The sequence below is a fragment of the Chrysochloris asiatica genome, unplaced genomic scaffold, assembly GCF_000296735.1.
Source record: "Chrysochloris asiatica unplaced genomic scaffold, ChrAsi1.0 scaffold00147, whole genome shotgun sequence".
NCBI classification, from domain to species: domain Eukaryota; kingdom Metazoa; phylum Chordata; class Mammalia; order Afrosoricida; family Chrysochloridae; genus Chrysochloris; species Chrysochloris asiatica.
In genome coordinates, this window is record NW_006408665.1 from 2,692,036 (window position 1) to 2,713,683 (window position 21,648).

The 21,648-nt window shown below is 37.4% G+C and overlaps 1 protein-coding gene across 1 annotated transcript in view; it reads left to right on the top strand.

Annotated features, from left to right (window-relative positions):
• The window catches only part of MEGF10 (multiple EGF-like-domains 10), a 190,810-nt gene that overhangs the window by 63,645 nt on the left and 105,517 nt on the right, over positions 1-21,648 (top strand). The window contains exon 4 of the mRNA XM_006870686.1: positions 6,126-6,218. Within this exon, the coding sequence (XP_006870748.1) occupies positions 6,126-6,218 (93 nt within the window). The remainder of the gene's footprint in view (positions 1-6,125; positions 6,219-21,648) is intronic.

Sequence of the window (21,648 nt, forward strand, 5' to 3'; positions counted from 1 at the left end):
AAAAAAAAAAAAAAAAAGAAAGGAATGCTTGTGGCACTGGTAAAGGGATTTAAATGGAGTTAGAGACAGAGCCAGAAGCAGAAGCCTAATTACAGAGGGTTCCAGGGTCACAATGTCAGTCCTCACCTGTCCACAGACTGTCAGACAGACTGTCCACAACGTTCACTTCAAAGAAGTAGAGTCTTCTCCTCAGCATCTTTCACCTCCCGGTTCTTCAGGGAGAAGATGCGTGGCTATCTTTCACCCAGTGTGGATCCAGAGATCCAGCTTTCAGCTGGCCTCTAAAAAAGAATGCTGGAAAATGAAAATATGATATTTAATGATTTTCTTAAAGTAGGTAGGGAAAAATCACATTGAAAGGAGTATTTTTGCTAGGCTTTGTTGTTGTTGTTAAGTGTCGTTGAGTCTTTTCTGACTCATAGCAACCCGGTATAGGGTTTCCAAGGAGTGGTGAGTGAGTTTGAACTGCAACCCTTGATGCTCAACCTGAACTTGCGGTTTAGTGCATTATCCCACAGCGCCATATCCTGGTTTTAATTTCCCTCTAAGAAACAGGAAGAGAAGATATAGGTAGAAATTACCTCTTTCCATCATAGGAGAGATACACTCATGATGGGTCTTTGTAATCATTCTTGAAAACCAATCTATAGAACATTTACTAAAGCACACCTTTAGTATTTGTTTCTTCTACTTCTCTAGTTCACTTTGGGATTTTCTGGATGACAAATTCATAAACTTACTTTGGTTTCTCATGTAGAATTTTTAGTCACTGGAAATTCAGCACCAGAGGAGGAAATATCCAAAGTTAGATGATGGAAGATAAATAAGGCTGGGGTAGAAATCTATTTCAGCTGATTTTCTTGAAGGTCTGTGTTTGTCACTGTATATGCCAGAGTTAGTGTTCTTTTACCTTGGTGAGTTGGGACATCAGAAACATAAAGAATTCTATAGTTTACTCTGTTCTCCATTTTTTCCTTCATTTTGCTTGCTCCTGACCTTTTTTGAGATACTTAGTGATGACTATGCCTGAATGATTACCTCAATTCTGGTGTCTGTGCCTTTTGATGCCCACAAGTAGTTCACCTGCACTCAGCTCTTTTAAACTGTTCTTGTCCTTACAAAGCAGGAGCAGGGAGTCAGGTACATTCGAGCTACTTCTTCAAAATGCCTGACTCCTAATTTAATATTAGTAAATGAGTGTGCTGAAGCGTATCACTTGCTTTTGAGACAAAGATGAGAGGACTGTACTCTGGACATCCTCTACAACCCTTTCATTTCTACTGCAGGAAAGGGTCCCTTGTTTATTGCCAAGTGTGAAGCGTCAGTGCTTTATGTGAGTCATGGAGGACTGGTGTGGTGTTGTGGGCAGAAGCACTGGACAGCAAGGAAACCCTACACAGGGTCGCTATGAGTCAGAACTGACTCACTGGCACTTAACAACAACAATAATAAAGACTGGATGTGTAATACAGAAACGGTAGAAAGAAGGACATAAAGTAGAGGCGGCACCAGTATGACAAAGTCTAATTTTATGAAGAGTTTTTACCATGGCATTGTTTTTCCTTTAAAAATCCATCCCAATAATAAATACTATAATTTAGACTATTGTTTGAATTTAGGCAACAATGCTCAGAGATGATTTTTGCTTTAATTTAAGGTAGTCTTTAAGAGAGCAGATTCTCCCTTTTAATTCCTAATTAATTTGCAAACTAAGCAGTTTTCTACTAGTGACCTTTCCACATTTTGCTTCAGATTGTGGCCAGTGTTAGCTCAAAGTTTTCACATTAATAATACAGACTTTAAAAGTACCAACACAGAATTTATTTTCATCAATTATAATTTGTTGGACTTACTGGGATTTCTTTTATAAAGATACAAAGTTTGGACCTTCAGGAATCAAATGTGAGAACATTTTTATGATTATTCAGCATTCTAAAACGTACCTCTTCTGACTACCCATATAGAAATTTATTTATTTATTTATTTTGGAATTAACAAAACTAAAGCAACAGAAAACAAAAGTTGGCATCCAAGTATATAGAATTCTGGATCTCATCTCTCTCGAGAGCATGCTTAATTTATTTTATATTCATTCATTCATTTTAACAAAAGTTATCTGGATATTAGAGGAAAGGTCCCATGCCTGCTTGCTTAACCTTAACTTTATTTTCTAAGCATTTCAGGTGGTGTCTTAGTGACATAGTGCTGCTATAACAAAATATATCAAAATTGGGTGAGTTTAAAAAACAAATTTATTGTTTCAATTTTAGAGACTAGAAATCTAAATCAAGTTATCAATTATAACTTTGTGTTAGTAGCCTCATGAATTTCTTGATATTCTTTAATATCTAGCCATGCTCTTTTTGATAACACAGAAGTAATTAGGTTTAAGATCTATCTTACGTTGGTATGACTTCATAATATAACAACAACAACAAAACTGGATTTCCAAGCAGGGTCATATTTACAGGTGCAGGGATTCTGATTTTAAAACATTTTTGTAGTATACAATCCAGTCTATAATAGATGAGCATAGTGGTTTTCTTTTTGTTTTCTTCTGGCATTAAAAACCAGCAGCTCACAACTAAAACCAAATTGTAGTCCTCAGTGTCTATATTAACTATGGATATAAAGAAGTATTTTGTGGGAAGAGAAGGAAAGAAAGGAAGATAAAGAGTGAAAATATAAAAGGAAAAATTTTAAAAAGAAGAGCAGCAAATTGAAATCAATCCATAGAATACCCCAAACCTTTTCCTCTCATAGCCTGCTTCTTTCCAGATAGATATGAGAACAATGTTGCTTTTATCCAATCCAGCTTCCTGGAAACAGAGATTTTTCAAATTCTCAAAAGGTAGAATTAATTCTTTTGTTAAATAAAATCCGATATGAATCCCAATATATCAAAACAAATAAAATATAAACTTACTTTATAAGTCAACATTTGAATTATAGCACTAATCTAGTACTAAACTAATTGATAAAAACAGCAAGATAATTTTGAATAAACACAAAATTTATGATTTTTGGATATGCAAGATGCTTCATTTTTTAAGTACCACATCCAACTTTTGTGTTTTGCTTTAAATGCATGGCATTAAATATATCTTGTTTCACATTAAATGCAAATAGTATCTGACTCTTAAACTTCCCAAGACGTACAAATAGAATTTGAAATTGCTCTATTTTCTTGAAGGAGGAAAAATTGGTGAGATTGGATTCAAGACTGATCACTTACAGCATGTTGCAAACTGAACACTTACAGCATGTTGCTTGAGACAACTTATATAAAGCACCTTACAATGAGTGCCAGCACTCTCTGTAAGGTGACATGCCCTGTACTCATGTACTACCATATAACATAGTGTGATATGGTACCGGAGCATGCATTTGATTGTTACATCTGAGCCTGCTGTGGGTTAATTGTCTATTCCAATGTAGTTGTTTGCTAGCTTGTATGGTTTTACGTAAGGATCTCTGTGATGCAATGGTTAAGCACTCTCAACTGCTAACCCAAAGATCAGGAATTTGAACCCATCCAACAGCTCTGAAGGAGAAAAGACCTACCAATCTGCTCCTCTAAAGATTGTTATTGTTCTTAAGTGCCATCAAGGCGATTTCATTTCATAGCAACCCTATATAGGGTTTTCAAGGAACAGCTGGTAGATTTGAACCACCAATCTTGCGATTAACACTCCAATGCTGATCCTACAGTGCTAGCTACACCCAGACTCCCCTGTAAAAATTACAGCCTTGAATGTTGTTGTTGTTAAGTGCCGTGGAGTCAGTTCCAACTCACAGTGACCCTGCACAGGGTTTCCGAGGCTACAAATCTTTACTGGATCAGAAAGCCTCATCTTTCTCCCGTGGAACAGCTGGTAGTTTCGAACTGCTGACCTTGCTGTTAGCAACCTGATTTGTAACCACTACCGAATACCACCATAGATTTCCAAAGTGATTGCCCCAAGCAGTGTATACAAACAGTACTGAAAACATCCTTTTACTTTTCTGTATTTTACCTTCTCTTCACGTAAAATATCTTTCCCTTATATTTTGTCATGGATAAGTCTTGCTACACTTTTTTTGGTAAAGGCCTTAGAAGTGATCATCATTTTTGGCTCATCAGTATACTTTTACAAATACATCTTATGAAATCATTGTGAACATGGCACAGATACTTTGTTATAAAGATGCTAATTACAATATGTTGTTGTTGTTGTTGTTAAGTACCGTGGAGTCAGTTCCGACTCATAGTGACCCTGCACAGGGTTTCTGAGGCTGCAAATCTATATGGGAGCAGAAAGCCTCATCTTTCTCTCGTGGAACAGCTGGTAGTTTCAAACTGCTGACCTTGAGGTTAGCAGCCCAATTCGTAACCACTACGTTACCAGAGCACCTTAATTACAATATACTTACTGTATAACAGTATAACAACTTACGTACTGTATAACAACTTACATATCTCCTAAATAGGATTGGTTAAATAAATTATGGTACATTCACATTATGTAATATGTATAAATCAAATAAGAATATTTGAAGACATAGAGTTTTGCCTTTATAAGTGTGTAAGCAAGTTGAAAATGATTATGATTCTATTTTTTTATGAGATAAAAATATGTGAAAAAAATCTTGAAAGACTCAATATCCACAAAAATGTTAATAGTTGTTGAAATTGGGGATGGAATTTATTTTACTTGTTGGTATTTTATGAATTTTTAGTCAATAAACCGGTCTTGCTGTTGATGTTAAGTGACATCGAGTCATAGGGAACCTTTGTAGGGTTTCCAAGGAGCAGCTGGTGGATTTGAGCTGCCGATGTTATGTTCAATATCTAGTGCTGGTCCTACAGGGCCAACAGAAATACCACAAATGGATGACTTTAACAAACAGAAATTTATTTTCTCACCAATAACGAGACTATAAGACAAATTCAGGGTGCAGGCTCTAGAGAAAGACTCTCTCTGTGTTGACTGTGGGGGATGGTCCTTGTCTCTTTTGAGGTCCATGATCTTCATGTGATTTGGTATCTCTCTTACCCCATCTCCACTGCAGTCCTTGCCTGTTTTTATCTATTTTATATCTCAAAAGAGAGTAACACAAGTAACACCATGTATTAATCCTATTCTATGAGCAAAACAAAGATAGCCTATTCCCCAAAGGGATTATAACCATACACATAGAGATTAGGATTTACAACACATAGTACAGGGGGGGGACACAATTCAATCCCTAACAGCCTGTTTTATTTTTATAGTAAGACATGAATGAATAAAACTTACCTTCAAAGCTCAGGATATCTTATGCCACACTTATATAAAACTTTGAAATATCTAAAGCCAAATTTCTTCCTCCTCAGTTGCTCTCATGATAGTTTATATATCCCACTATTTTGAAGACTCTTTAACCAATATGAGTGGCATGAAGGTTGATGAGGATGCTAATGGACACTACAACATCTTTTTGATGTCCCTTTGTGTCAGCAAACTGAACTTTGCTTTTGGCAGTTATCAGACTATCCACTCATGCTTGCAGTGAGGTTCCTTGCTTCCAAAGGTAAATTATTAGCTAATGAAAAAGGAACTGAGATTTAAAATTCTCCAAGCACCTCAACGACATTTTAAAAATATTCTCCTGGTGGGGTGGGGTGGGAGGGAGCTATACATTTCTGCTGTCTTATCAACATTGTCATTAAGAAATTTGGTGATTATTTCTAGTAAATGTATTATATAACAGGCCTCTTGGTTTACTCTGGTGTTCTGGAGTCCTGATAACTTGCCTTGTTTTAGGCTTCCATTTATCCTTCTTCTCAAACACACAAAGAGAATATATTTGGTAGTCATTGACTTTTTTTTTAAGTACATTAGGTAATTTTCTTCCCTAAGTCAGCATGAAGTAGAATTAAGTGGTGAGAATGAAGGAATTTATTTGACGATATCAGAATAAGAAGGGGAATTGTTTGGTTCTACACTGGACTGTTAGAGGGTTGCAGAGCGGATTGAAGAAAATTATCAAGCATGCATGTTGTTTTTAAGTGATACTTGAGACGGGGAAGTGAAACAGCTGTGTTGTTGAGGGATTTTTCCTCATGCCAACTTTCTTTATTTGATTGATTTTCTCTCTGACAGCCCACTGCACTGATAAATGTGTCCATGGTCGCTGCATTGCTCCAAACACCTGTCAGTGTGAGCCTGGCTGGGGTGGGACCAACTGCTCCAGTGGTAAGTTCCCACCTGCTGTTGTCTGTCTTAGGATGTTTTTAGCTGTGTAGACCCACTTGTCTGCAGATTACCCCGAGCCAAGGGGTTTCCTCTTCATCCCTATACAAAGCATGGGGTGGATTCCAAATCCAATTCATTAGTACAGTTCCATTTACATGTGTACATGTATTACATACAGAACTCTTGTCAATTAAGTACAAAGAAAAGCATTTAGAAAGAAGATTTCAAGAATCTGATACTTTCGTAACTGTGAATGCATTTTCCAGGGTAGGATCCAGAATTTATATTCCTTACATTCGTAAGGCAGTTGTGGTACATAGCTATTATAGTCAAACTTATCATTTTACTTGTTGATTTCAAAAGACCTACTTGTTTAGCTAATATACTTGTTTGGTAATTAAAATGTACTATTTTAATGAATGCAGTAGTAAAATTGATATTCTCATTACTTAACATACTTACTTGTCTCTGAATTCTGAGGTGCAAGTAATGAGTACTTGCGCAGATAACTTTCAGGAGGTATACGTATTTGTAGTAAATCGAAATGAATGGACATTTTGGTTGTTGTTAAATGAAATCATAACATAGTACATAGTCTGTCTCCATTGTATTAAAATGATAATCCTAAAACGATGGTCTTTTGAAATATTAACAGGCCACACCTAATATACCATATTCATTATTATGAGGTAAATGATGAAATGCCAACTGACACAGTTGCTTTTGGAAATCCCAGTCTTCTGGCTTTGCTCATTGGTACATGTATAATTGTGTATACGTCCTATTCCTTTATGTGTGTTTTTTTTTTTTTTCTTTAACAATTGTCAGAGGAGATTAGAGTGTCACTAAAATGTAATTCACAAAACTTCAAATTTACAAAATAACAGTTGAAAAAAAATAGGCCCTCATGACAGCACAAATTTGTCTTCACTGCAACCAAATAAGTTTCTGAAACTAGTTTGAAAGAACTGTGAGCTGTCCAGCTAAGCTGATTTTAAGAAAATTTGCTTGCTTACATTTGAAATCAGAGAGTTTATGCTATAACATGTTAGAATGATTTGTGTCAGACGTGTAGGGGAAGTCCTTGATGCTGTCTGGGCAAAAAGCACCCCTTGTGAAAGACTCTTTGTTATTGTACCTTTAATTTGTGTGTGTGTGTGTGCGTGCCTTTTTTCTCCTGACAGGCTTCTCAGTTCCAGTGTATAACTGTCTTGCAGGGTTTTGTTTTGCTTCTGTCAGAGATTAGGAGGAGAGTGGGCATTTCATTCACATGCCATTGAGGCAAAATGTTTGGGATGTGGGATTTTGCTCATGTCCGTTTTTCTGCCAGACTGACCTCAAATGAGATGTCGCCTTCATTAACTTTTCCAGTTTAAAATTCAGTTGTGCCTGGACATTTTGAAGAAAAATAACATTATCATTAGTTAGTGGGAAAAGTGGGTGTATTCTTTATGTGAAAACTGAGTTTTGTTACAAAATCCGGGGCAAGAATACTGTGGAATAATTTCAGTTGTATTCCTACTTTGTTTTCTCAGGACAGCAGTTACCTCAAGCTAAGTAATCAGACTGAAGAGTGTTTATTTAAAAAAAAAAAGAAAAAAATTGCCTACAAGGGTTTTAGACTCTCTAGAATTTATTCAGGCCGTCTGGAAAAGAAATTGTTGATTTGTTTTGGAGTTGCCTGGTTTTTAAATGAAGTGTCTGGAATTCAGAGAATAAATATTCGTTTTTGAGGCAACTTTTCATTTATTTCCTAAAACTCATGGTTTGACTTTATGCTAACCAAAGCCATAATTAAATCTGAACACATATCTAAAGTCTTTAAAGATATCTTGACAAAAACATTCCTGACACTTTTTTTAAACAAAGAAAATTGTATTCTGGGCTAGAACAATAGCTCTTTTAACAAGGGATTTGTCTGTGACAGTCAATATAACATAACTTTTCAGGGATTTCTTTTTGTTGTTGTTTACTGTTGGCAAGATAATTCTTGAAACATAATGTATTCTTTAGCAAAACACTAAGTAACACAGTTAAAATGCCCTGACTTTCCAGGGTTTTAAAATTCTGTCCCTTCTTCTCTGGTTGTTATTATATAGATTTAATTATTGTTGTTGTTAAGTCTCCAGTAAGTTCCAACTCATAGTGACCCTGCATTGAGTTTCTGAGTAGTGACTGGAGGACTTGAACCGTCGACCTTTTGGTTATCCAGTACTTATCCTACAGCACCACACCAGACTCCAGATTTGATTATTTGACCCATCAAATGATTGCTTGGATATTGAACTCATTCTTGCATCAGCCAGGGTTGAATCAGAAGATAGACACCACAAATGTTTTAATAAACATGTTTTTGGGTTTTTTTCAAGGAATGATAAAATGCTTTATTTTCATTAATCAAAACATTTAAAATAATGAATAGCTATTACCAGAGCTTTGTACATAGTTGGTTCAAATAGTGTTCCTTGATGAAAAATATCACCATATAATCTCACTGGAAAATATACCATTTAAAACACTGGATTCATATAAGTAATACACAGTCTTTGGAGGTTAAAGGCTCCTTTTAGAGCAGATTGAAAGAATATACTGTCCCATTTTTGACAGTTGGATATGTACTGTACCACAACTAAATATTCTTTTTTGTAATGCTGGCTATGGAGTTAATAAGCTAATACCAAAAGTTAATGGTATAATTCTACTCTTTTATTTTCCTTTTAAAACAATTTTAATTTTATACAGAACTTGCAAAAATAGCACAGCGTTTCTACACACCCCTCACTCACTTTTCCCCATAGTTAACTTTATAAATTACTACAGTACGTTTGTTAATAAGAAACTGAGATTGGCATGTTACCAGATTTTATTTTGTATTTTATCAGCTTTTCCATTGATGCCCTCATTCTATTCTAGGAGTCAGTCCATAGAACCACATTATAATTCATTGTCATGGCTTGGCTTCCCAGGTTCCTCTGGTCTATGATAGTTTCTCAGTCTGTTCTAGTTTGTTCTGACCTTGGCAATCTTATGAAGCCCTGGCCAGATGTACTGTAGCATGGCCAGCCCCTCACCCCAATTCATGTTTGCCTGATTTTTCTCCTCATTATTTGCCTGAGGTTATAGATTTTAAGGTAAGATTACCACATATATGAAGCTCCTTTCTCTTCACATGATATCTACATGACATCACTGATGATGTTAACATCACTTCCTTAAGGTAGTTGCTCCACATAAAGTTATTAGGCTTTTATTTCTCTGTTCTTTGAAAGCAAGTCACTAAGTCTAACCCATGCTCAAGAATGAAGGGGTAGTACCACATATATTATTTGAAACTTTTCCATAAGGAAGATTTATATCTTCTCCCCCATTTATTCAATCATTTGTTTATATCAGTCTGAACTCATATATATTTATGTGATATTTGGGGTTATAAATCAATATTATGTCATATATTTTGCTGCTGTCCTAGCTTTGGCAATTGGGAGCTCTTATAGGTTGTCTGTTATTATTTATTTATTTATTTATTTACTTTTTATTGTGAATTGAGTGAAGGTTTGCAGACAAGATGATCAGTTTTACATTCAACAAATCATATACTTTGTTTTATCTCAACGATTGCAATAGCTTTCATGCAACTCTGTCATCTTGGTTCCTATTTCCAGCCTACTCTTCTTCCCATACCTTCTCAGCTCTGTCATTAGGTAACTGGTACCCTTTAGATTTTGAATGATTGACCATTTCTTGGTGAGCATGCCTTCCTAGTCTTATTGTCACCCCAATATAACTACCTGCTATGTGCTTTTGACATGCCAACACCCATGTGTGATTTATGAAGTTGTAAATCTTCATAAGAACAAAAAGTCTCCTTTTTCTCTCTTAAGTAGCTAGTGGATTTGAATTTCTGACTTTGTGGTTAGCAGCCCACTGTGTAATCCATTACACCACCAGAGCTCCATTGGGATGATGATGACATCCTTTTGTATTTTGAGCACCTCCTCACTTTTTGGTATTACAATAGACTTAAGTCTCCTTTTGTATTTTTTCCTACCTCAGTCCTAAAACCAGTGATTTCTCCAAAGAACCCTGTAGACTCATTGGAGAATGGTACTTAGAAACCAAGATCTGGATGCTGGGTGTACTCATTGCTACTGGGACACACAGTAATGCAAATGAGGAAGAGCTTAATATAAATAATTATTAACAATAATAATATAGACCAGAGTAGTAAGGGGCTCTGGTAGCGTAATGGTTATGAATCGGGCTGTAAACCGCAAGGTCAGCAGTTCGAAACTACCAACGGTTCTGCGGAAGAAAGATGAGGCATTCTGCTCCTGTAAGATTTACAGCCTCGGAAACCCTATGCAGGGTCGCCATGAGTCGGAACCGACTCCACGGCACTTAACAACAACAACAACAAGTAAGAAATTACAGTCATGGGAGTGATGGGCTCAAGTGTAGCAGCGATTGTGAGGTTGGCTCAGGACCAGGCATTTGTTTCATTCTGTTGTGTATAAGGTGGCTATGAGTCAGTACTGATTCAATGGCACCTAACAACAACAATGAGAAGCTGGCTAATAGTGAGTAAAGAAACTCTAAAGTATACAGCAATAGTAGATATTAAAAGCACTCACTAGTCCTAAAGATAAAATAGGATGTCCAATGAGTAAGTCCTACTAGGGCTGAGATGCACATCTTGTTGGAGAGGGCACAGCCATGGCTCACTAAATGGCAGTTCACTGTGGTACAGCTCCAGCAGTTTTGTTTATGGAAATCTCTCTCAAACTTGCTAGAAATATGAACTCTAGGACCCTTTGGAAAGCTGTATCTGAAGAAGTATTTGTCTCTTCAGAGGCACTTAGACACAAACATCTGGAGGAGGGTGTCAGGGACAGTGCTGGTCAATGGCTGTTGCTGGCCTAGGTATACTGCAGGAACAGATGTTAGGAAAGCTGCTCACACACAATAGGAGACAGGCAGTGAAGAAACCATGTACACTGAAGGAGCCTACTGGGCAAGCACACCACGATCAGCATGGAAAACTCCTTCCTCATGCATTCTGTCTTCAGTACTCTCTACTGAAACCATTTACCATGATGCCAGCATCAAAGGAAACATATTTAAAGGCTGACCTCCATTTTTGCAGAGTAGACAATAAAGAATAAGTTTAAAGCTGAGAGGCAATAAGTAGATAAACAACTCAGTCCACCCCCTTGTCAACTCAGCTTCTATACGCACCTTTTTTGCACATGACTCCCATATCCAACAAAACAACTCTCTGCACCTGCCTACCACAACAAAACTATCCATCTTACAAATAAAGTTGTTCTTACTTCTCACAATGAAGAGATGCAAGTATCAATGGTCATTGTGTGCATATTCTGGCTATATTAATCTGGCTCTACTGATTTTTCTTCAAATTCAGTAACTGTTCCAATGAACATTCTAAGGACTAAAGTTAATCTCCAACAACTTGTACATAAAATAAAATAAAAATAAGGAGAGAGAAAGGAAAGAAGAAAATAACATGTACAAGTAACACACACACACAGTCTCTTCAGCCTTCATATGTCTGTCACATGATTGGAGCACAGTAAATGTTGTTCCATTTAATTTGAGCTAATAAACTATGGTTATGTTATGTGTATAAGAAGCAAATAGAAAATACTATGACACTGAAGGCCTCATTTCTGTAATTGATCACTGTAATAGGTATTTATAGATTCTTTCTTCCACTCTCCATCCCATATTTCCTCCACCTTCATATAACCTCAGCTCTTTGGGCTTCTTTACCTGGTGAAGTGACTGACACCTTCACTGAAGCAAGGTGTGAGTTCTCAGTTGTCGTGCCTTGTTTGTGTTTATTATTATTATGATTGTTCTTGTTTGTACTGAAATTTTTCATTAAGTTCTGGTAGCGTAGTGGTTACGAATAGGGCTGCGAACCTTAAGGTCAGCAGTTCGAAACTATCAGCTGTTCTGTGTAAGAAAGAGGAGCTTTCTGCTCCCATAAATATTTACAGCCTCGGAAACCCTGTACAGGGTCACTGTGAGTAGGAACAGACTCCATGGCACATAACCACCACCTCCACTGGGCATGTACATACTATACTAAGAAATGCTCCAGAGAATGCTGTGAGTTCCAGACATAATTCTCCTTCCCCCCTATTGTGTAACAGCAGCCCAATTTCCCTTTGATTTTCAAGGTCAATCACTCCTTTGATTGACACAAGGATTCTAAAATGGCAATAAATTGATATTTGCTAACATTAATTATCACTGTACCTATTTCCTTCCAATAATACATGGAGGTTAAGTTACTTGAAAATCTTGAAAATGTACAGGTTTGCAAATGCTTCTCTTTGAGATTTAATGACTATGTACCTTGTCAGTGATAGGAAGGATTCCTACCTGTATTCATCAGCCAGTGTTCCAGGTTTCAATGTATTCTATTTCTAAAAGAACAGGTATGTCAGAGAACTGTGCAAAGTCTGTTCCCCTAAAGTGACATCATGATTGACTTGAGTAGACATATTGTTGCTTTTCAAATTCTATTAAAATGATCTTTAGAAAACTTACACATATTCTACTTTTATTGTCATACTAATGTACACCCTCGGCTGTATAAATAAATATGACATCAATCTCTTCCCTAGTCCCGTTCTTTCTAGCTCCCTCTCTCTGCTCCTTTCTCCCAATCATTCTCTCTGTTCATTCACCAGTCTTCTATTCATCCTATTTTTTCACTAGAAAGTGAGCAACTATTGGAGTTCAGCGGTTGTGTGTTAGTAATCCCTATAGTCTTTATTATGTCTGGAATGTAATTGTTGTTTATGTTAAGTGTTGTAAAGTTGGTTCTGACTCATAGCAACCCTGTATAGGGCTTCCAAGGAGTGGCTGATGAGCTTGAGCTGCCAACCTTGCAGTTCAAACTGGCTTTGCAGTCCAGCTCATTAACCCACAGCGGTGATTGGAGCACAATAAATATTCCATTTAATTTAAGTAAACTCTATGGTTCTGAGGTCATTCATGTGTTCATTAAGCAAACTTTCTTGGAGTTTAAGATACTTTATTGGATACTGGGAATAAAGAAATTAATGAGGAATAATTACTGGTTTCACAGAGTGCATAGCTTTGGAAGACAGCAGACAAAGGTGTAAATATCTAAATATCTCACCATAGGGCAGGGTGGGGAAACCTTTTCCTGTTAAAAATTTGTAACAGCAATCATGGGCCATACAAAATTATCAACTTAAAAATTAGCCTACTGCGGGGTCACTGTGAGTCAGAACTGATTCCACGGTACTTAACAACAACAAAACTTAGCAACAGTGTAGGTTTTCAGTAGAAGAGGTGGACTGAAAAAGCTAAATTGGGTTTAGTAAGGTAGTAAGAGAAATCCATGGGTAATGCAAATGATTAATGCATTGACTGCAAAACAACGGATTTTGTTGTTAGGTGCCATCAAGTCAGTTCTGACTCATACCGACGCTATACACAACAGAATGACCTTTAAGTCAGTTCCGACTAATAGCGATGCTATACACAACACTGCTCAGTCCTGCACCATCCTCACAATTGTTGTGTTTGAGCCCATTGCTGCTGTCACTATTCCAGTCCATTTTGTTGGGGGTCTTCCTATTTTTTTCTGAATCTCCACTTTAGCAAACATGATGTCTTTATCCAGGGTACATGTCCAAAATATAAGAGATGAAGTCTTTCCACCCTCACTCTAAGGAGCATTCTGACTATAATTCTTCTAACACAAATTTGTTTGTTCTTCTGGTAGTCCATGTTGCTGTTAAGTGCCATCGAGTTGATCCCTACTCATAGCAACCCTGTACAGGGTTTCCATGGAGCAGCTGGTGGGTTTGAACCACAAACCTTGTGGCTCAAAGTCCAGTGCTTGTCCTACAGTAACACATCAGGAATCCATAGTACTTTCAACAGTCTTTGTCAACACCATAATTCAAATGCATCAATTCTTCTCCCATCTTCCTATTCACTGTCCAACTTTCACACACATATGTGGTCACTGAAAATATCACAGTTTTGATCGATGGTGGTATGCTGTGGAGTTGGTTTTGACTCATATCGACCCTGCATAGGGTTTCTGGGCTGTAAATCTTTACAGGAGCAGAAAGCCTCATCTTTCTTCTTTGAAACATCTGGTAGTTTCAAACTGCTGACCTTGAAGTTAACAGCCCATTTCAAAACCACTATACTACCAGAGTTCCTTATGGTTTAGGTTAGGTTAGGCACACTTGAGTCCTCAAACTGACATCTTTACCCTTGAACACTTTGTTGTTGTTGTTGTTAAATGCCATCGAGTCAGTTCCTATCCATAGTGACCCTGAATAGAGTTTTCAAGAAGCAGCTGGTGAGCTTGAACCGCCAATCTTGCAGTTCAAACAGCTTTGCAGTCTAGCGCATTAACCCACTTTAAGGAAGTCTTTTTACAGCTGATTGGCTTAATGCAATACGTTTTTTTATATCTTGACTGCTGCTCCAGAAGTATTGATTGTGGATCCATGCAGATTGAAGCCTTTGACAATTTCAGTCTTTTCTCATTTTAGCTTGATGTTGTATATTGATGAAGTTGTGAGGATTTTGCTTCCTTTACATTGAAATGCAATCCATACTGAAGTCTTTGATCTTCATCAGTAAGAATTTTAAGTCTTCCTTGCTTCCAGCAAGCAAGGTTATATCATCTACATATCTCAGGTTGTATTGGTAATGAGTCTTCCTCCAACCCTGATACCGCATTTTTCTTCATATTATACAGTTTCTCAGAGTATTTGCTCATTCTTCTTCATATTATACAGATTCTCGGATTATTTTCTCATTCTTCTTCATATTATATAGTTCCTCAGATTATTTGATCAGTTTACAGATTGGATCTGTATAGATTAAGGATACAACCTTGATGCACACCTTTCCGCATTTTAAACCATTCAGTATCCCCTTGTTCTGTGCCTCTTGGTCTATGTACAGATTCTTCATGAGCACAATTAAGTGTTCTGGAATACCTATCCTTCATAATGTTACCCATAGTTTGTTATGATTCACACAGTTGAATGCCTTTGCATAGTCAATAAAGCACAAGTAAATATCTTTCTGCTATTCTCTGCTTTCAACCAAGATCTATCTGACGCCAGCAGTGATATCCCTCATTCAATATCCTCTTCTGAATTCAGCTTGAATGTTTGGCATTTCCTTGTTGATGTTCTGTTGCAATTGTCTTTGAATTATCTTATGCAAAACTTTACTTGCATGTGCTATTAATGCTATTGTTTGATGATTTCCACATTCGATTGAGTCACCTTTCTTTGTAATGGGCACAAATATGGATCTCTCTCAATTGGTTGGCCTGGTAGTTGTCTTCCATATTTCTTGGCATAGACAAGTAAGCACCTCCAGTGCTGCATCGATTTTTGAAAGATTTCAATGTGTATTTAGTTAATTTCTGAAGCCTTCTTTTTTGCCAGTGCTGTTGGTGCAGCTTGGACTTCTTTCTTCAGTACTATTGGTTCTTGATTTTACGGTGCCTCTTGAAAACGTTTAAATATCGACACATCGTTTTTGGTACAATGACTCTGTGCTTTCCTTCTTTCCTTGCGTCTACTTTTGATGTTTCCAGTGTCGGTAAATATTATGCCTATGCCGTTGTTAAGTGCTGTTGAGCCAGTTCTAGCTCTTAGCAACCCAATATTGGTTTCCCAAGGAGTGGTTGGTGGGTCTGAACCAAAGACTTGTGGTTAACAGTCTAATGGTTACCCTACAGCACCACACCAGGACTCCATTAGAATCTTTCAATATTGCCATACAAGGCTTGAATTTTTTCTTCAGTTCTTTCAGTTTGAGAAATAGTCAACATGTGTTTCCCTTTTGGTTATCTAACTCCAGTCCCTTGCACTTTTCATTATAATGTTTAACTTTGTCTTCTCCAACTGCCCTTTGAAATTTTCTGTTCAGCTCTTTTACTTCATCATTTCCTCCATTTGCTTTATCTTCTCTGTGCTCAAGAGCAAGTTTCAGAATCTCTTCTGACATCCACTTTGGTATTTTCTTTTTATCCTGTCTTTATAATGACCTTTTGCTTGTTTCCCGTATGATATTCTTAATATCATCCCACAACTCTCTGGTCTTCAGGCATTAATGACTAATGAATCAAATCTGTTCTTGAGATAGTCTCTAAATTCAGGCTGGAGATACTGAAAATCATATTTTTGGGTTGTTTTAATTTTCTTCAGCTTCAGCCTGAATTTGCAAATGAGAAACTGATGGTCTGTTCCACAGATGGCCACTGACCTTATTTTGGATGATGATATTGAACTTCTCCATTGTATCTTCCTACAGATGTCATCAATTTGACTCCTGTGTATTCTATCTGGTGATGCCCACTTATAAAGTCATCTTTTATGTTGTTGCAATAAATAAGTCATTGGTCTTGAAAAATTATATCATAGGATTTTCATCATTGTTTCTATCATCAAAGCCATGTTTTCGAAACACTGATCCTTCCTCTCTGTTAAAGACTTTTGAATTTCAATCACAATTAATTATCAGTGCATCTTGATTATATGTTTCATCAATTTCAAACTGAAGAAGTTGGTAGAATTCTTCAATTTCTTCATCACTGGTTTCAGTAGTTGGTGTGTAAATTTCAGCAATAGTAGTATTAACTGGTCTTCCTTGTAGGTGTGTGGATATTATCCTATCATGGACAGCATTGTACTTCAGGATAGATCTTGAAATGTTGTTTTTGACAATGAATATGACACTATCCCTCTTCAATTTTTCATTTCCAGCATAGCAAACAATGTGATTGTCTGATTCAAATTGGCCAGTTGCCTAGCATATAGATATTTATATATTCCATTTAATTTTTGACAGCTTCCAATTTTCCTAGATTCATACTTTGTACAGTCTATGTTCTGATTATTAATGGATATACCTGTTTATTATCATTTTGAGTTGTGCTCATTAGCAGTTGAAGGTCCCAAAAAGCTCAATTCCATACATATCATTAAGGTTAACTCTACTTTGAGGAGGCATCTCTTCCCAATCATATTTTGAGTGCCTTCTAACTGAAGGAACTCATCTTCTTATATTATATCTGGTAATGTTTTGCTGTTATTCATGAGGTTTTAATTGGCTAACCATTCAGAAGTGTTCAGCCTATCCTTCTTTATAACCTGTCTTATTCTGGAAGCTCTACTGAATCCTGTTCACCATGGGTGATCCTGATGGTATTTAAAATACTGGTGACATCGTTTCCAGCATCACAGCCATACACAATCCACTACTGTAGGACAAACTGACAGATGAGTGATGGAAACAAAGGATATAAGGTTTGAATCCACCCAGAGACATCCTGGAACAAATGTTTAATTATCTAGTTCTGAAAAATCAGCCCCTGAAGACACTATGAAACACAGTTCTACTCTGACACACATTGGGTCTCCATGAGTTTAAAGTGGACTTAAGGAAATCTGGTAAGGTAGTGAGTTTTGCTATGTGTACAAGAGCAAGAAGGTCTTAGTATAGTGTTGTAGACAGAAAGTAGATAATTATAAGGTGAGGGACAATGAAAACAAAGATGGAAAATTTATAATCTCTTTCAGAAGCTTTAGCTGAGAAGCCAAAGAAAAGAAACAAAGAAATAGGGAGTTAGTAACAGATAAATATTAGTTCATGAGTGACATTTTTTGTTGTTTGTTTTATTTGCTGCTGTTCGTGTTTTAAAATAAAAATGATGTTAAGTCTGAGAGTACGATGCCAGAAAGAAGAGAAATGCTTGAGACCCATATGAGAAAGGGGATCATTTAACTGAGGGGACAGAGCTCCTGAGAAGACAACATAGAAGATTAAGTGGCATTCAGGGTGTGAATGAAGGGATAAGCAAGAAGAACCTCCCATTCATAACAGAATGAGGGAAGACAGAATAGCAGGAGGGAGTATAGATTGGTTTCTGGGTATTGGGTTGGTAGTGTGCAATGGAATGGAGAGTCTGAAGGAGTTTATATTTGATGACTTACTTTTTTTTTTTTTTTTTTTGTAAACTGGGAGGAGAGGTAATCTGCTGATACATTTGTTGTTGTTGTGAAGTGCTATCGAGTTGGTTCCGACCCATAGCGACCCTGTATATGGTTTTCAAGGAGCAGCTAGTGAGCTTGAACCACCGACCTTTCAGTTCAAACGGCTTTGCAGTCTGACGCATTAACCCACAGCGCCACAGCAGGACTCCTGATAAATAGGGGAGCAGAAATTGGGTCATGTTGTTAATGATGATGATAGTGATAGTTTACTTTTATTGAGCACTTAGTATGTGTCAAGCATCGTTGTAAAGATTTTGCAAGAATTGTCTCATTTCACACTCACAACAGACTCTAAGCTAGTTAGGATTATGATTCCTAGTTTACAGGGAATGACATGGAAGTACAAAGAAATCAAATGAGCTGGCAAGTTTGAATATCTAGGAAGTGGGGGAGATATGCTCTTATCTCACTCAGAGCCAGTAACTATAACCACAAAGTCATGGCACTTCCTCCCAGAAGTTGGAAAGGAGATTTAGTGAATGTAACAAGTATTAGTGCTGCTGATGGGAATGGGAACAAGAGGCAGGGGCACACCCAACAAATATTAAAATGAATTTCCAAAGAGATGTTGAAGGTACACTAGCATTACAGATGTTGAATTTGTTAAGGTTAGCAATCTGAATTTTCACATGTATAATATTAAATATGGCTCTTGTTGTTAGGTGCTGTCCAGTTGGTTCCAACTCATAGCAACTCTGTATAGGGTTTCCAACAAGTGGCTGGTGAGATTGAACCACTGACTTTGCAGTTCAAACTGACTTTACGGTCCGGTTTGTAGACCTTGTCTTCTACAGTGCCACACCAGGACTCTGAGACCGGGTAGCATTTGCAATTCCTTTCAAGCCTGTGATTCTATTTGTGATTTTCTCTAATAGCCATTTACTTGCAATTCCTGAGGCCTTTCTTTGTGTTGGAAACCTTGTAAACCTTTAATACGAGAAGCAATACCACATTTGTTTTCTTAACCCAAATAATCCTATTTATGATTTGCTAAACATCAATAGAGAAATGTATTTCTTTTATTGCCATAGGGAACAGCCAAAACAAATGGGAGAGTCTTAAATCAGACACAGTCAGTAAATGGCTTTTAAATGCTTGTTTCCTGCCTTCTTTGCAGCTGACAGTGTCAAATAGAGACTCAAATGGAAATTAATTTGCTCTTGATTATCCAAACTAGTTACCAATAACGTTTCTAGTCTAATGTACTCAGAAATAGTTAAAATATGTCTATGAGGCCAGACTACCCAACATTCTCAGGGACAAAGCAAAGAATATGGATCACCTTTTACATAAAGCAAGCATTCTGTATAGCATGGAGTCAGTGACAAGATTTTGCCTGTAGGATATTCAAGTGGGGAAATCCATTTGAAGGATATGACAAGTCAAAAATAGTAAAGCACAAAAGCAGACATAGTTCCCAGCTAGGTCTGATGTAAAGGTTTATTGACTGGACATAATAGACAGATCGATGCTGTCTGAGGAGAGAAGACCCTCGGAGGCCAGTCCTCTCAACAAGCCTTTAACCTATCCATCGCACAGTCAGGATTAGTTTAGAAGTCAGGCTAATGGTGCGGCAAGAATAAGAGTCGATCATTTGAGTTCACTGGAGTGAGGGGCAGGATATGGATGATAGGTAGGAAGAATTGAGCTCCAACAACTCATTAGAACTGCCCAGAAGGCAGGTTAACTTATAAACTGACTAAATATTTTGATAGTAGACACAAACAGGAGCTGCTGAATTTGCCTTTCTGAAATCCGGGCTCTTCATTGTCTTTGTTGTTAAGTGCTGTTGAGTCGGTTCTGACTCATAGTGACCCTGTATAGGGTTTCCAAAGAGCAGCTGGTGAGTTTGAACCACCAGCCTTGTGGTTTAAACTGCCTGTGAGGCCCAGTGTTGTAATCCACAATGCCACACCAGACTCCATAGGTACAAAATATCACCACCACCACCATCCACCCTTACCTTCATATTAGAATTGAACTGCCTTTGTCCTGGTTGCTTTCCTTTCTTTGCTGTTTTTGTGCTTCAGTTGCTTCAGGCTTAAAATGAGGATAGGAGTATTTTCTATGAAATGATACAATACCTGTAAGTGCCCAGCATTGTGCCAGGTGATTTAATAAATGCTCAGAAAATGATGCACACTTGCAGATGCTTGTGTGAAAAGCCCTACTTCCATCACACTTCTTTGTACAAAGTCTAACCTTTTGGGGGGGGGGGCAATAGATAGGACAGCTCTTTGTGGACCTTTCTTCCTATCCCACAGCCACACAGCCACACCTTTTGTTAGCAGAAGATTCCCCAGATAGAAGTTCAGCAACAGTTTCTTGCACTATTTACAATCTCTAACCATAGATGCCCTTCCCCAATGATCTCCTGTCTGGTTTATATTGCTTCTGGTCTAGTGAGAATACTGTAAATGTTTGTACTATTCATGCCAGCTCATAGCTGTAAACAGGATGAGCTGTCATGTTATTTAACTCTGTGCCACATAACTTATCACTTTTTTCTTTTAATTTATGCAGTGTTCCTCCCCATCCATTCCTCAGAAAATCTTGTTGGTTCATCTCCAAAATAAAATGAGATCTAACTGCTTCTCACTGTCTCTTCTGCTACCACTCAAATCAAAGCCACCATGTTTTTACATTGGTAATTGTAATCAATTCTTTCCCAATCTCCCTGCTTCAGTCTGTATTGAGATGAGAGTGGTCTTTTAGAACTGTACATGAGGGCATGGTTGTCCCCTTCTTAAAACTAACCAGTGTTTCTCATTATGGTTAGAATTAAATCCAGAACTATGACTGTGATTTACCAAGTCCTGAATGATCTGTCCTTCTCTCTCTCCTGAAGCTGTCTCATTCTACTATGTTTTCTGTTGCCACTCTATTAAGCCTTCCTTTCTTTGAGTACACTAATTTCATTCCCACCTTTCAATTGGGTATTTCCTCTGCCTGGAATTCTCCTCTCCCTGGCTCGTTACATGGTTGACTTCTTTATGTCAATTTGATCTCAGCCAAAGTGTTACCACCATGGAGTCGTTCCTTGACCTCCATGTACAGAGTAGCCTGGCATTACTCTCCATCACAACTTTTTAGGTTTTCTTAAGGCACTCTCTGAAAAAGTTTATCTATTTGTTCATTTTCTGTTTACTCGTCCAGCAACAACAACAAAATTCTGTTTTATTCCATGTTGGATTCTTAATGGCTCTTCTAGTGCTGGACACAAGGTAGATGCTCAATAAATATGTTTGGAAATAAGGAACAGAGTTATAAATATGCCAGGAGTAGTAAGGAGTTGTTGTTGTTGTTGTCAGGTGCCATCGAGTCGGAACCGA